General features: G+C 36.7%; 1 protein-coding gene and 1 pseudogene across 2 annotated transcripts; both read right to left on the bottom strand.

Moving 5' to 3' along the window:
- Positions 1-1,735: 1,735 nt before the first annotated feature.
- Positions 1,736-13,249, bottom strand: LOC138820817 (UDP-glucuronosyltransferase 2B31-like). 2 transcript variants are annotated; one of them, XM_070012697.1, is made up of 6 exons: positions 12,503-13,249; positions 11,048-11,196; positions 9,558-9,689; positions 5,299-5,386; positions 4,313-4,532; positions 1,736-2,408 (listed from the first exon to the last, which is right to left on the bottom strand). In XM_070012697.1, the coding sequence occupies exons 1-6, from the start codon at positions 13,224-13,226 to the stop codon at positions 2,132-2,134; spliced, it is 1,590 nt and encodes a 529-aa protein (XP_069868798.1). In that variant the 5' UTR covers positions 13,227-13,249; the 3' UTR covers positions 1,736-2,131. The 2 variants fall into 2 exon arrangements, with proteins under 2 accessions (XP_069868798.1, XP_069868799.1); XM_070012698.1 differs by lacking the exon at positions 4,313-4,532 and having other exon boundaries at positions 2,362-2,408; positions 5,269-5,386.
- LOC138820922 (mortality factor 4-like protein 1 pseudogene) lies at positions 6,530-7,472 on the bottom strand (annotated as a pseudogene).
- Positions 13,250-14,642: the final 1,393 nt, after the last annotated feature.

Raw genomic sequence — 14,642 nt, 5'->3', positions numbered from 1 at the left:
TGTTGATGCTGCATTTGTTATGTCTCTGCAGAGTAGAGTTCTACCACCTCTGCATACTGATCAATAATGTGGATAGCTTTTCCCCATCTGGATTATCCTTATGAATAGAAAACAAAATCAGTTTAAGAAAAATTGAATGTATAAAGAGTATATTAAGTTAATCCATATATACCTCTCAGAGATTTCACCACTGTACAATTTTAATACTTTCATCCTGGAATTTATTATGTTCTTCAAAATCAACACACATTTATGATATATATATATACATAGAAGACAAGAATTCAATTGAATATACTTTTGTGAAGGTATATTGTGAACTTGAAATACATTATTTTCTCAGTGTCTAAATACATTCAGAGGAAGGCTCAATTAAAGTAATGAAGTTCAACATATCAATAACTGGGGCTGAGAAGGTGGCTCAGTGGGAGAGTGCTTGTCTAGCATGCATGAGGCCCTGGGTTCGATTCCTCAGCACCACAAAAGCAGAAAAAGCTAGAGGTGGTCCTGTGGCTCACATGGTAGAGTGCTAGCCTTGAGCTGAAGAGCTGAGGGACAGCACCCAGGCCTTGAGTTCAGGTCCCATGACTGACAAAAAAAATGTATCAGTGATTATGATCATCTATTTTTTCTTTTCTTTTCTTTTCTTTTTTTTTTTTTTTGGTCCGGTCGTGGGGCCTGAACTCTGGGCCTGGGTGCTGTCCCTCAGCTCTTCAGCTCAAGTCTAGCGCTCTACCACTTGAGCCACAGTGCTACTTCCAGCTTTTTTATTTTGCTTATGTGGTGCTGAGGAATCAAACCCAGGGCCTCAGGCATGCAAGACAAGTGCTCTACCACTGAGCCACCTTCCCAGCCCCTATTTTTTATTTTCTTGTTCCTTTTTGTTTCTTTCATTATCCTTTCATATCCTTCATCAATTTTCATATCAGATTGCCTCTAGGTTTGGTTGGTAATTTGCACTTGGGCTCAAGTGAAAAATGTATTAACATGTATTAACAGATGTATCAAAAGAAGTTGAACTGAAAGTATTTCTCACTTCTATGCATGATTTAATGTTCTCATTTTATTTTGCACTGTACTTATTCTATTTTTCTCTTAAGATGTGTCAATTATCTACATAAGTTTTTTTTTGACATTTTCGTGGTGAACCAAACTTGTAGTTCTGCTAGAATCAGTGCTTTAATTTATTGTTTGAATAAATTCATGCTCAAGGCTGGAGAATAGTTTTAGATTGCAGATCATGTCTTTCTTACCTGAAAAAGCAGTTAACTTTCCTTCAATCTGGACTGTGTTGATGGTGAAAAAATGCTTCCTAAACATGAAAGATTCAGGATGGCCTAGAGATTCCTGTGATTTTATTTAAGCATATCCCACATGTCAGAAATTAGAAGTTTTACATGTGTCTTTTTTTCCCTTCTTTTGTTACTGATCAAGGTCAAGCAGCCTGTGTTTAGATTAGGATAAAAATGACCTTATCTTTAAAAAATATTCTTGCCCAAAATTTTCTGTGTCTTCATTAGCAAAATTAGAAAGATGCAACCATAGTCTTTTCAGGAAAAGAACAAATAAGAAGAAAGAAAAGGGATGTTCACAATAAGAAGATCACAAATATAATACATACAATATAGAATATTATATAATATAAGCTGATCTATTATAATTATTACAATAGAATTAAATAATGACAATTGTGCTAAGTATAAGAAAAGTATAATAATAAACTCTTTGTAATTGTATAATACTTAAATTCCTCTGTATATAATTATGACACAACACAACTTTCTATGAGATAGTATGTTAATCATATACATTATGTATTATATGTGTTAACCATATATTAAATATGTTAACCATATATGTTAATCATATATATCTTAGATGTAGAAGGAATGAAGTTTTTATTGAGCTTCATAATTTCAGATAATTCAGTCCATGGTTACTTGGTCACATCCCTGTGAATTTGTGTGGAGTTAAAACCTCATGGTGAGCAACCATAATGACACAGGGCTGCTTCATTAATACTGAATACAAAACAGAGAGAAAGAAGAAGCTTGTAATGAGGAAGTAGAAAAGAACTTAATCTATTAAAATTTGTCTTGCTGGAATAATTAACAGAGCTACCAGCTTCCAACTACTCTCTTTTCTTTTTTCCACTTTTAGGAAACTTCTGGCAACAAAAAAGGCAACATCTTGTGAAGATGAAGATGACAGTTGCCACACAGGCCAGCAGGAAGCCAATCACATCCAGAGAGTGGTACTGGAACCAGTTGAGGTCATGGAGAGCAGGGCGAAGGTGTTTGGCTCCCTTGTGGCGCATGACAAACTCCACCCAGAAGACAGCTCGATCCAGAGGCTTCACTGGTTGATCATGGTGAATTCTTGATAACCTCATTGCATTCTCTTTATAGCTAAAAGGAAAACACAGAGACATCTTACTTAAAAGAATTTAATGTTGATAACTATATTAAGCCAAAAAGTTCTTCTAAACTGCCATCGAAATAATGCAAATTAAACCAAATGGACCTACTACCTTCGTGTTTTATTTTCATTTGCCTATATATGGTATTTGCATTTGAAATGAATACTCTTAAATGAGCAATATGTATTGGAGAAGTTATGGAGTTTTTGAAGATCTCTCTTACCCTAGTAGGTGACAGGTCTGATTCTGAATATCTCTTTCCCCTCTTCTGCCTTTTATTGTTTTAATTTTTAGCCTCAAAGCTACAATTAGTTTTACAGAAAGTCTTAAATAATATTATTATTTTCGTTACAATCTATTGTACTCAAAAGTATCTATTTCTCTTGTTGAACTTGATAATTTTAAGGCTGTGAAACTGTCAATTTTTTCTTGTCATTCACTTCTGCCCATACCATGTAGTCAATGGTTTGCTTATTGACATTTAATTTTCTCTTTCTTTTTCCTTACAATTCTTCCCTTCTATATCATAAAGTTTACTTTTATCTTATTACTGAGGGAGTCAGTTTAAGGCCAATAGTCAGAGAACTTTTAGTTATCCTATTAGCATAGCAACCCTAAACATGGGAAATGAGTATAAGTCCATATCCCATTGTTTATTAGACAAAATTATAAAAGCTTCATAGAACTTGGATAATAAGGTACTTACCTGACAATCTAGAGCTCAAACCCTAGCACCAACAAAATTATAATGTTCAATTAGTTGAACTGCCCTTTCAATTCCATGCTATGTTTGGCCCTTCTAGCTGTTCTGTGTTATGACTCAAATGGTAGAGCACCTCTCTAGTGAGTGTACTGTGGTCAGTTTCAAGCTCTGGTAAACCAAACAAATTTCATGATAGTGAAGATAGAATATATATATGTATGATATTATGTATGTGCAAAATATATATCATATATTTGAATATTGTAAATTAAACCTGTTACTTTTATGATATCTGTATTATAGGCAATTAAATCTGTAAACATAGCCACAATAAAATGAGTTTTTGGCAAATGATTATTTGATTGAAGCCAGATTTTCATAGCTCACATAGATAACCTCTGCTGTTCAGGAGGCTGAGATCTGAGGATGTTGGTTCAAAGCCAGCCCATTCAGGAAAGTCCCTAAGACTCTTTCTCCAATTACCCACCAATAAAGCCAGAAGTGTAGTTATAGCTCAAGTGGTAGAGTGATACCCTTATGTAAAAAAAGCTCAATGACAGTGCATAGGCCCTGAGTTTAAGCTCTAGAAAAGGCTAAAATTAAAATGATTAGAATGAGATATTTTAGATATTTGATTAAACAATTTCTTTTGTTTTCAAGTTTATCATTTTTATAAAGTTTAAGCATATTTTGAAAATAGAGTCATTGCAAATAGTTATATATCTTCAGCATTATTTGCATATGTAGAAATGTTTTCAGTAATTGCTTACCTAATTAATCTGTGAGTTAAAGTACAAGACTGAAATTACTTTGTTGTTGAAAATAAAAAGCACACTAGCAAGCTGATTGCTCATGCCTGAAGTTCTAGCTATTCAGGAGGCTGAGATATGAGGATCACAGTTCAAAGCCAGTCTGGGAAGAAAAGTTCCTGAGACTTTTCTCCAATTAGCCAGAAAACCAAAAGTAGCTCAAAGTGGTAGAGTGCTAGCCTTGGGTGTAGAATTTCAGGGACAGCAACCAGGGCCTGAATTCATGCCCCAAAACAATACAAAAAAAAAAGACATAGATCACAGAGAAGCTCACTTAAATATTAAGTAATAAGCCTCCTGAGAAAGCAGGTGAGGTGCATTGTCACTGATGAGAAGAATCCTTCTCTAAATCGGGTCCAATGAAAGGGTAGGTAAACTCACAAAGGGTTGTTAATGACTGTCTTCAAGGCATTGAGGAGATCTTCACTTGAAAACCTGGTAAAGTCCAGTCTAACAGCTGCTCCCTTGGCCTTCATCCGGGCAATGTTGTCAGGTTGATCCACAAACAAAGGAATGCCCACCATTGGGACTCCGTGGTAGATGGCCTCATAGACACCATTGGTTCCACCGTGAGTGATGAAGGCCTTGGTTTTGGGATGACCTGCACTTGGGGAAATTTCCACAGTGATCAGGTATGCTTTAGGAATTAAATGAGATACAGTATGTTCAATGTGAGTGCTCTCCACATAGCATGCACCTTAGTCATGAAACTCCATTGAATCTTAAACCTCAGAGCAACACTGGAGAGACTAGTGATGACTCCGTGAAAGCATTTTGTTTGTCTTGAGATTTGAAAAATGAAAACAATATTGAGAAAAGGATAACAAAACCAAAATAATGTTACAAAAACATTTTTATGATAGATACAGTGGGTTTAAATGAAGGAAAGTCTGGAGACAAGTGCAGCATGGTCTACTGAAGACCTAGTAAGATCGTGGCATGTGATATGGAGGGCATGCTGGAATTCAGTGACTGTGGTGCTGGTATCCATAGAAATACAGGCTGCATCTCATTGAATGATATTTGCATTTTTATCACTATGAGAAATGCAGAGCCCCTACCAATACAAGGGAAGCAGTTATTCTCAATGACATTTGAAATCCATCTGCAGTTGGAAAATAAGAAAAGTTAACATAGGAGATGAAGGGCCATTCAGAGAGTGCCTCTCTACCCAGACAGAATGTGACTGTGTACCCTAACATGACAACTCTGTAATTTATTCATACTAAAAATATGAAGAAAAGTTAGTGTTCAAATTTGAGATAATTAATATTCAATACATTGTTACTTATTGAACTATTATCTTCATGGTGTGCTAGGTGTTTTTTTGTATTCACATTTTTACTCTTTAGTTTCCTTAGTTTTACCAAGCAGGTCATTCTGAGGGATCCACTTGTACAGCCGAGTGTTGGATCCTAAGGTTTCTGGTTTGGGGCCCTCATATCTCCATAAAACCTGTTAGGTAGAGAAAATGTTATTCAATATCTCAAATGTCAAGTCGTAGTATGCATGATTCCTAAGAATTTAGACACAGATAAGTCGTCTCTTTGAAGTAAACCTTTTAGAAGAATTGAAGCAATTATCAAGTTGAACATTTTCCACAGGCTAGATAAGGAACTGCAGTATAATTTTTAATATAAACTATTGCCAAAGGTCTGTAACGACAATATCTACATTTCATGGACTTTATAATAAATGACATATAATTATTAATATTAATGAAAATTTATTTTGTGATCTTATTGTGAAGATTACTTAATTACACATTTTTAATAAAGTTTATGCTAACTTTGATTTTAAGAATTTATTATTGTATTTTTTCCCTCTGTGTTCATATTGGAAGCAGTTTCCTTGTGTTCATTTCTACCTTAAATTATTTATTGTAATTTGCCTCATCTTATCTCTTAAAAAGTCTAATAGTTACCTTTTTTAAAAGAAAAAATTTTATTGAGGATCTTAAAAACAACTCATCAAAGATTTGACTTTAAAAAAAAAAAGATTTGCCTTTTACCCCAAATAGTAGCTACATAGTGCTTTACATCCATCATGTTAAACTTGAATTGGACACAAAATATAAAACACATGAAGCAATCCACCAATCTTCCTCCACTGAGCAGATGGAATGTGTAGGAACCTATCAGGGTCTTGGGGAAGGGTCTTTGGGTGAAGCACCATGATTCCAAACTGAACATCACAGGGATGGCAATAATCTACACACCATCAGAATTTTGGCCCTGGGTCAGCATGGTGACGTGGCGTTAACAGGGATGTATTATCAAAGAGAGTCATGTCAGAGGAAAAGATCACCAGCGTGGAAGTCGATTTGTCACCTAGGCAACAACGCGACAAGCTGTCCCTTGTCTGTCACTGGGTTCACTGGTAGCGTCTTGGAAATGAAGGAAAAAAGAAGAGAAAAAGCAGTGGTGACCCCTTTTATTTTCTCTGCTTAAAATGAACGACACAATGTGCAATTCTGTAGCACGGCACCATCTTCAAAGTGCACCATCTGAACAAGAGGTGGAGGAGGACATGTCATAAACTTCCCTCTCCTGTGTGCATTTTCAAGGATGTGTTCCACCACAGATTCCACGTGAGTGCTCACTCGACCTTCCAGCGGTCCTCGTAATCGCTGGCACTAAAGAGGATCCCAGAATTCGTGGCCAGGGCCTTGAGGAAATCGTGAAGAGAGGTCAGTAACAGCGCCAGGCGCTTCTCATCCAGCAGGGTGTCACCCATCATCACCCCAAGGCGAGCCAACAGTCACAGGAGTGGGGCGCAACCCACTGGTGGGACATGGGCATGTCGGGGTGGTCCCTGCAGTGAGAATCTGTGCTTACTGAGGCCTCTCAAATTTGTAGAGCAGTCAGGTGCCCACCATCACATCAAAGTCCTCTTTAATCCCGGCCACAACTTCATTCACAGGGTACTCCTTATCTGTGTTTTCTTCAGATTTCTTTAATTTTGCATGATCTTCCAGAATGGAATCTATGTTCTAATTGGCAGGAAAATAAAACAGCTGTTTCTGTCTGGTAATTAAGTCACAATGATCAAAAGACATGATTTAAGCTCTTCCTCAATCTTCACTTTAACTTCCACTCTGTGCACAAACAGTTCATGGTTTTCAACAATAGGATCCACCCGGGGCCCTTTTCTCCCAAGGAGACTGGAGTGTCTCACGGGTACAGCCACCATTTCCATTGCCAGATGTTTTCTGCTTATTCCATTTTGGTTTTCACTTCAATGCTCATCTGCTGCAGGCTGCACGTCTTCTTTCTGGGCCCCTCTCATCTTCCCCTGCGTATACTGCTCCTTTTGTAGTTCAAGTGGTTTCTGCAGATTGGTGTCCAGTACACCAGTACCCTGCTATCAGGAACTCACTCATCCAAATTCTTACTCCAACCACTGTAACGCATAAAGCGATTCACTTCCTTGCCCTTTATGGCAACCTTAGCCCACTTTGTTCATAAATGAGAGGTCTATGAAATCAGGGCACTCGCTCACCCTGCTGGAACTTAGGCTTGGGGTCCTGCTTGGGAGCCATTTATTAGTGATTCCTACCCATTACTGCCCCCACTCTCCACTCCACCCAAACTCCCATCAAAGGCTTTCAGCCACCTGGGGCTCTGTACCCTGGGCCAAATTTCCCAGTGCTGGTTGACCTTACAGAGCCACCACGGGCTTACCACACAGCTCTACCCCCAATGGATACTTTTGAGAAATTAGTTTATTGCAACTATTCCAATTAAAAAGTACGCACAACTTCTTATAAATACAAATAAGCATTATTCAAAAAATATTAAATGTCAGTTTTAACTGTTAATACAAAAGGTTTGAAGATAGAGTTAGAATTTCTTGTGTGTGCCAGAATGGGGGCTTTAAGTCAAAGCTTAGGCATTATCCCTGAGCAATTCATACTCAAGGATATTACTCTACCTCTTGAGCCACAGCTCCACTCCTGGCTTTTCTGGTGGTTAATTAGAGATCAGGGACTGAAGTACTTTGTTGCCTGGGCTGGTTTTGAACCTCAATCCTTAGTCCTTGGGCTCCTGAGTAGCTGGGATTACAGGCATCAGCCACCAGTGCCCAGCTTAGAATGAGAATTTTTTTTAAGTATTGTTAAAAGTGAACTTTACAATTTAGGGGGGGGATGTAGTTGTTGAGATGGGGGGTATGTAGTTGTGGAGATGGGAGGGAGGGATGGGAGGGGAAAAACAAAGGCAACATTGCTTGATAAGAAATGTACTCATTATCTTGCTCATGTGATTGTAACCCCTCTGTACAGTATTTTCACAATAAAAAACTTATTAACAAAAGGAAGAAAGTCTTGGGGTAGAGTGGGATCAAGGGCACAGGGGTAGACAAATGATGAAGGGTAGAGGTAGAAAATGCAGTCAAAAATCCAATGTATATCCTGCAAAATTAAGTAAAGGAACTGGTATATAGGAGAGGGATGGCTTACAATGTTGAAAGGAATGACATTGATCAAGATATAATGAATTCATTAGCTGCTTTGTTAGCTCTTTTGTAAAACTACTCAGAGTCAGAGATGATAATAATACTATAAAACAGAAGAGCTTATTGGCACTGGGTTAATAACAACTGTCATGTTGGGAAATTTTGTCCGGCCCTTTGGGAATGCCTTGATGATAAAATTGTTTTTACAACCTGCCAAGTTTGGGGCTGGGAAGGTCTCAGTGGTAGAGCACTTGCCTTGCATGTGTGAGGCCCTGGGTTCGAATCCTCAGCACCACATAAGCAGAAAAAGCTGGAGTGGCGCTGTGACTCAAGTGGTAGAGCACTCACCTTGAGCAGAAGAGCTGAGGGAGAGCGCGCAGGCCCAGAGTTCAAGCCCCACAACCGACAAAAAAACAAAACAAAAAAATAATACAATCTGCCAAGTTTGAGAGAGGTTTCTAAGAAAGTTAATTGTATATTAAAACTATTTTCCTACATACAATAAAAAATAATGATTGATTTTGTAATTTGAGAGATTTCCTCATAAACAGGTTTGATATTATTATATTCCATGATTCAAAAAATGAGTGTAATTGTGCTTCTGGATCAACTTAATGTATTTATTGAGAAGCTTATTTATTTTGTATCTGACAGGTCCTTAAAAACCCAAATTGCACAAGCATATTGCACTATTTTTTATGTATCAGAAAAGGAAGTTACTAATATTCTTTACTGTTCTGGATTAAAAAAAAATACTTTCTTTGCCACACTTTTAGTCTCTGGGCTCCTCAACTGTCCTTTCTGAAGTAGGACAAGGTAGTCTGATGTGTTTTCAAAAGGGTTTTTGAAGAATATTATTTATTTGGAATTGGTAAATTGGTTTACTTTGTATAATGGTGAGACATAGGACAAAGGGGAATCCAATGCAGCATTGATACTAACAAGAGAATATGTTGAAAATGATATGTATAACTTGGGGAGCAAGTGGAGAAGGAGGGAAAGAGGGAGAAAAAATGAGGGAAGGATAACAAGTTAGAGAAAAAATGTACTCACTAATTTATGTAACTGTAATCCCTATGTACATTAATTTGACATTAAAATTTTTAAAAAAGAAATAAAATACAAAAAAAAGTATTATTCTGTTAATGTCCACCAGAGAGCGTTAGTTCACCTTTTGTGGAATCTGTGCAAGAGCTGATGCAATTGTGTTGGCTCTTTCTTCAGTCAAGTTACTGACTATTGACCCCAGAGAAAACACCACCACACCCTGGTCTCCAGAGCTCTGGACAAACGTTTCCATTTCCTGTGAAGAAAGAATATTCTCTATCACCAAAGAACAACTGCAGAAAAACAAGCTTAAACTTGTTATAATATCTGATCTCAGTTCACTCATTAGCTCCTTTTATTTGGAAGAAGATGTATAATCTGTTTTTGTTTTTGACAGGAAGAAGAGAAATAGAATCCTCATACATCAATTGGGGTAGATGTTCTTAGAAATTATTCTACTTAGAGTCTTAGATGATAATTATCTTCATTACTAATATAATTAATTACATTACTAATGTAACCAGCTAGAAGTAGAGGAAGTATATAATTGGTCTTTACTTATAATAGTTATGATTATTTTTCAAAAATTAAGAAGCATAGACACGAATATACCAGATCATTCACACAACCCCAGAAACCAATTCAAGTGTATACTTTTGAATATTAACCCTAGATGTAAATGATCTTAATTTTCCAATTAACTGATGGAATCTGAATGATGAGATTTAACAATTGTCTTCTGGAAAGGGTCTCACCCCTCTGTCAAAGACATACACTGAAAGTGATATATTGACATTGACAGTCTAAGCAAACAGTATTTAAAAAGACTCAGGAGTAGCTAATTGCTCATATTTCAGAAATAAGTTTCAAGCCTAATTCATTCAGAAGACACAGTCAGATCACTCACTATATTGAAGAAAGGATCCATCAGAAATATCTAATGATCAATAAATCCCATAAAGGAACAGAGATTTCTGAAAATATGTACTACTAAGTTTACAGGAAAAAAATAGATCCTGCTATAATGGTAGGGATTTGGTTTCCAAATTTTACAAGATTTGTATTGTATTATTCTGATTTATGTAACAGCAGTAGTAGAGATTGAACTCTATGTTCATGCTTTCCTTGTGTTTACTTAACATTATTCAATACTTTATGAAAATATTTTCAGACAATTTTTATTTTCTAGTTTCCCTATCCAAATGTAATCAAGCTCTGTGTTCAGAATCTGTTTCTGCTTCTTTCTCAGTATAGCCACCATTTTCTTTGGGTATATTGTAGTCACTTAGTTAATAATCTTTGTATGAATCATATATTCGTCCTTATGATGTCCAATGAAGGCTCAATTTAACTGATCATATACTCCAAAGATTCCAATTTTCCTACCTTTATCTTTATAGTCATGAGCATAGAGAGTTGAATGGAAATACACGAGTCCACAACTAACAGGACACTTCAACCCTCTCTCAATGTATTTTGCTAATGGAGACCCCTGAGAGAGGATGCAAAGCCATTAAGAAGTGCAGAAAGAAGGAGAGGGAGAGGGAGAAGGAAAGTAAGAGGGAAAAGGAGAGAGAGAGAGAGAGAGCACCAAGCCAATAAGGACAGGTTCACCTCAGGCAGAGGTTTGGCAGGTTTGCAATGGAGTCCTCCCACAAATTCAAAATTTGGTAACAGTGGGCGAGGGAAGTCGAAATCCCAGTAGGTCCTAATGAGCCATATATCAGCTTTGGCCATGAGCTCCAGTATTGTAGTGGGTCTTCCTGAGTCGAGAAAAGAACATAATAGCAAGTCTCATGAAAAAATTTACTCTAAAACAAATCATGTGACTTTCTGAAATAAGTAGGAATAATGTAGGCAAGACACTTAGATAATGTGTTTTGAAAAAGGATATTTATAATGACACATGTAATACTCTGTATATAAAAATACATCCTTCCAAAGCTAGAAAAGTACCAAATAAAATCTAGAAACGTTCTGATCTCCAGAATCAATTAATAATTTAAATACTCTAAAAAGTTATCTCAGGAGGTTTCTCCAATTTGATTTTCCAGTACAGTGGGTTTTTGAGAGTCTAACTAAATTCTGAGTGGTGGTACAGCATATTGTTTATATTAAGAAGTTGAAAATATTATTCTCCTGCTCTCCAGGAACAGAGAGAGGGGAAGAGGGGGGGAGGGAGGAGACTTTCAGTCATTAAAGCATTTTCTCTGGGAGATAGACAATATTTAACAATTATGAAGGATCATGCCTGCAACTATGGGTAAATTTTTTCTTTGTGAGTGAGAAAACTAATCTGCAAAAGTTGGGAAAATGTCTTTTATGCTACATAGTTTTGGTAATTAATCATCAACTATAAGGACTAAATCTACATAGCTGTAAGGACTAAATCTACATAGCTATAGTCATTAATATATTAATGAGATTTATTCTTTGTGTTCTTTTTGTTTTTGTGCTGGTCATGGGGCTGAACTTAGGTCTGGGCAGCGTTCTTGAGCTTTGTAAAAGATTTGAATTTTAAGGTTACTGTAAGTGTGATATAAGGAGGGGTTACTGTTGCACAAATAAGGTAATAAGTACATTTCTTTTAACACCATGTCACCCCTTCTCTCCCTGAGCTATTTTTTTTTTTTTTTGCTCAAGGTTAACACTCTATTACACTTGAGTCACAGCTCTATTTCTGGTCTTTTGGTGTTTCACTGGAGAAAAAAGTCTCACACACTTTCCTTCCTGGGCTAGCTTTGCACTGTCAGCCTCCCAAGTAGCTACATGACAAGTACGAGCGCCTGGTACCTGTTACATTATTCGTTAAGCTGAAATAAGACTATAGTAAAATGCATACATAATGCTTTCTAAAAATTGTCTGTGGTTCAAGTACCAGAATTATTGTTTTCTGGAAATGTTTCTGAAAAGGAGATGGCCAGAGTTTTAACTGCTTCTCTAATGTAAGCCTCTCATGTCATTGATCTGTATTTCCCTCAAGTGTTTAGCTTTGGTATTTACTTCAGCTCATCTTCAAAGGAACAGAATAGTTAGGATTAAATCATAATAATTTAAGTGGTAGCTTACCTAGAACTTCACTGTAAAACTGATTCCACTTCTTCTCATTAAATGTTTGAAAGTAGAGGTCAAAAAAAATCACATTCATCATATTCTTCACCCTCTCCATGAATGACATGCGATCACTGAGCTCAGACAGAGCAACAGGCACATAGGAAGGTGGAAATGGAAGTCCTCCACACTGTTTCTCATATTCATTGCCAGGGAAGAAGCGAAGAGTGTACACAAAAGGAATTTTCAGTAGCTCAGCCAGAAGTTCTCCACAGGGAACCAAAGGGTCTGCTAGCAGGACATCAAACTTTGATTCTTGTAGCGTTTTCATAAGTTTCTCATTGAAAATCATGTATTTGCATAAGCTTTCCAACACATCAGAATGCTCTTCAAACATGGTTTGCATTTTTGAATACAATTTCCAGATTGAGTATTTGGGGAACTCATATGTCCATATATTGACAGAATGTTTGAAATATCTTTCAAATTCCTTTGTAGTCAAAGGTGTAGGGAAGGTCTCAAATTTAAAAAGAGATGATTTTCCGGAATCCACATGAACAGCAGCAGAGGATGTCAGGACAGTGACCTCATGGCCTCTCTGCACGAGCTCATCCAGGATCATCTTCACATTGAGCCAATGGCTGTACCCCATGGGCAACACAACCACCTTCCCACAACTTCCAGCATTAAAGCAATACATCACTTGTATCAGCAGAAGAAGGGACATCCACTTCAAAGACATCTTGGTAAGAGTCAGCTGTCTTTTTGGTTTGGTCTTCCTCTCTAAATTTTTTCTGATTTGTACTCATGGAAAAATCTATCCGTATGTTAAAGTATAACTACATCCTTTCATAGATCCATAAAGTATGCACAATGCAATCACAATTGCAAGAGAATAAACAGGATTTGGGTGAACACAGGCTTATATGATATCTGTTTATTTTTTTCTTGTTCATGGATATGTTAAGTGTTTTATTGATATTGTTGTGTGTTTTCAGAACTATGGTACCAAGTGGTATTAGTATTATACAAGCACAGTCATTACCATGAACCTGCTAGGCTAGATTCCTTCATCTGTTGTATGAACTCTGGTACCTACCTTCTGAATAATTTCCCTTTTCATGACTTTGTTCATGGCATTTAAATATGCTAAATGCATTTTGAGATTTTTTTTTTTTTAGTAAAACAAGAAATCTGATCCTTTTTCTCTTACATTTCACTCTGTTGCCCTCCAGTACCCTGTGCTGATGCTTCAAACTCCTCATAAGTATCTGGCTCCAGCTTCCCTCTCCAATTGGATTTTGCTCTTTAATGAGCCTGATCTTGTTTAGCTGCCCTTGGAGTTTCTGGGAACTGTCCTTGTGACTAACTGCTTTTCATGCTGTGTCTTCCTCTCATTTTGTGATCTAATCATTGTGTAGGAGGCACATTGTGTAGATGGCAAGTCAATGAATGAAACTTGGATAATTTCTATAACTATGCTTGTCATCTTTACTTGCAATAACTTTTTAAACAATATTTATTACTTGTTGTAGCGTTTCCATTTAAGCAGAATTTTTTGACCAATGTAATATAGTACTTTATAAACTTATATTCTAATTTTCTTCAGTAGTTGTATAAAAATAATTCAATTAGGGGGAGGAAAGGGATAGTAGGAGAACAAAAAAGGAAGGGGTAACAATGCTTGACAAGAAATGTAGTCATTGCCTTACTCATGTAACTAACCCCTTTGAACAGCATCTTTACAATAAAATAAAATTAAAATATCAATAATTTACTTAAACACTTTATTTTCTGAGTACAATGCATCTTTATCAGTGTTACTACTTGAAACATTCTTTGTATCAACTTTTTCTCTAAATATTCAGCACTTAATTCCATTATACTATTGCAAGTGAAATGTATTTTGAATCAATGAATGATTATTTGTGATATGTTTGTTTACAAAGACCTTGATTTACCTGCTCATAATGAAAAATGGTGCTAGATACTGCTTTTGTCTATGACAATAACAAAATGAAGACACTTATGTGAATATATGTATCTATTTTGGGGGGGCTGTTCACAGGGCTTGAACTCTGGTCCTGGGGGCTGTCCCTCAGCTTTTCAGCTTAAGGCTAGCATGCTACCATTTGAGCCACAGCGCCACTTCTGGTTT

This window comes from Dipodomys merriami, unplaced genomic scaffold (genome assembly GCF_024711535.1).
Source record: "Dipodomys merriami isolate MVZ:Mamm:240054 unplaced genomic scaffold, mDipMer1.0.p SCAF_9, whole genome shotgun sequence".
In the NCBI taxonomy this organism is placed as follows: Eukaryota; Metazoa; Chordata; class Mammalia; order Rodentia; family Heteromyidae; genus Dipodomys; species Dipodomys merriami.
The sequence above is the reverse complement of the archived record's forward strand: the minus strand, read 5'-3'. Positions and strand labels throughout refer to the sequence as shown.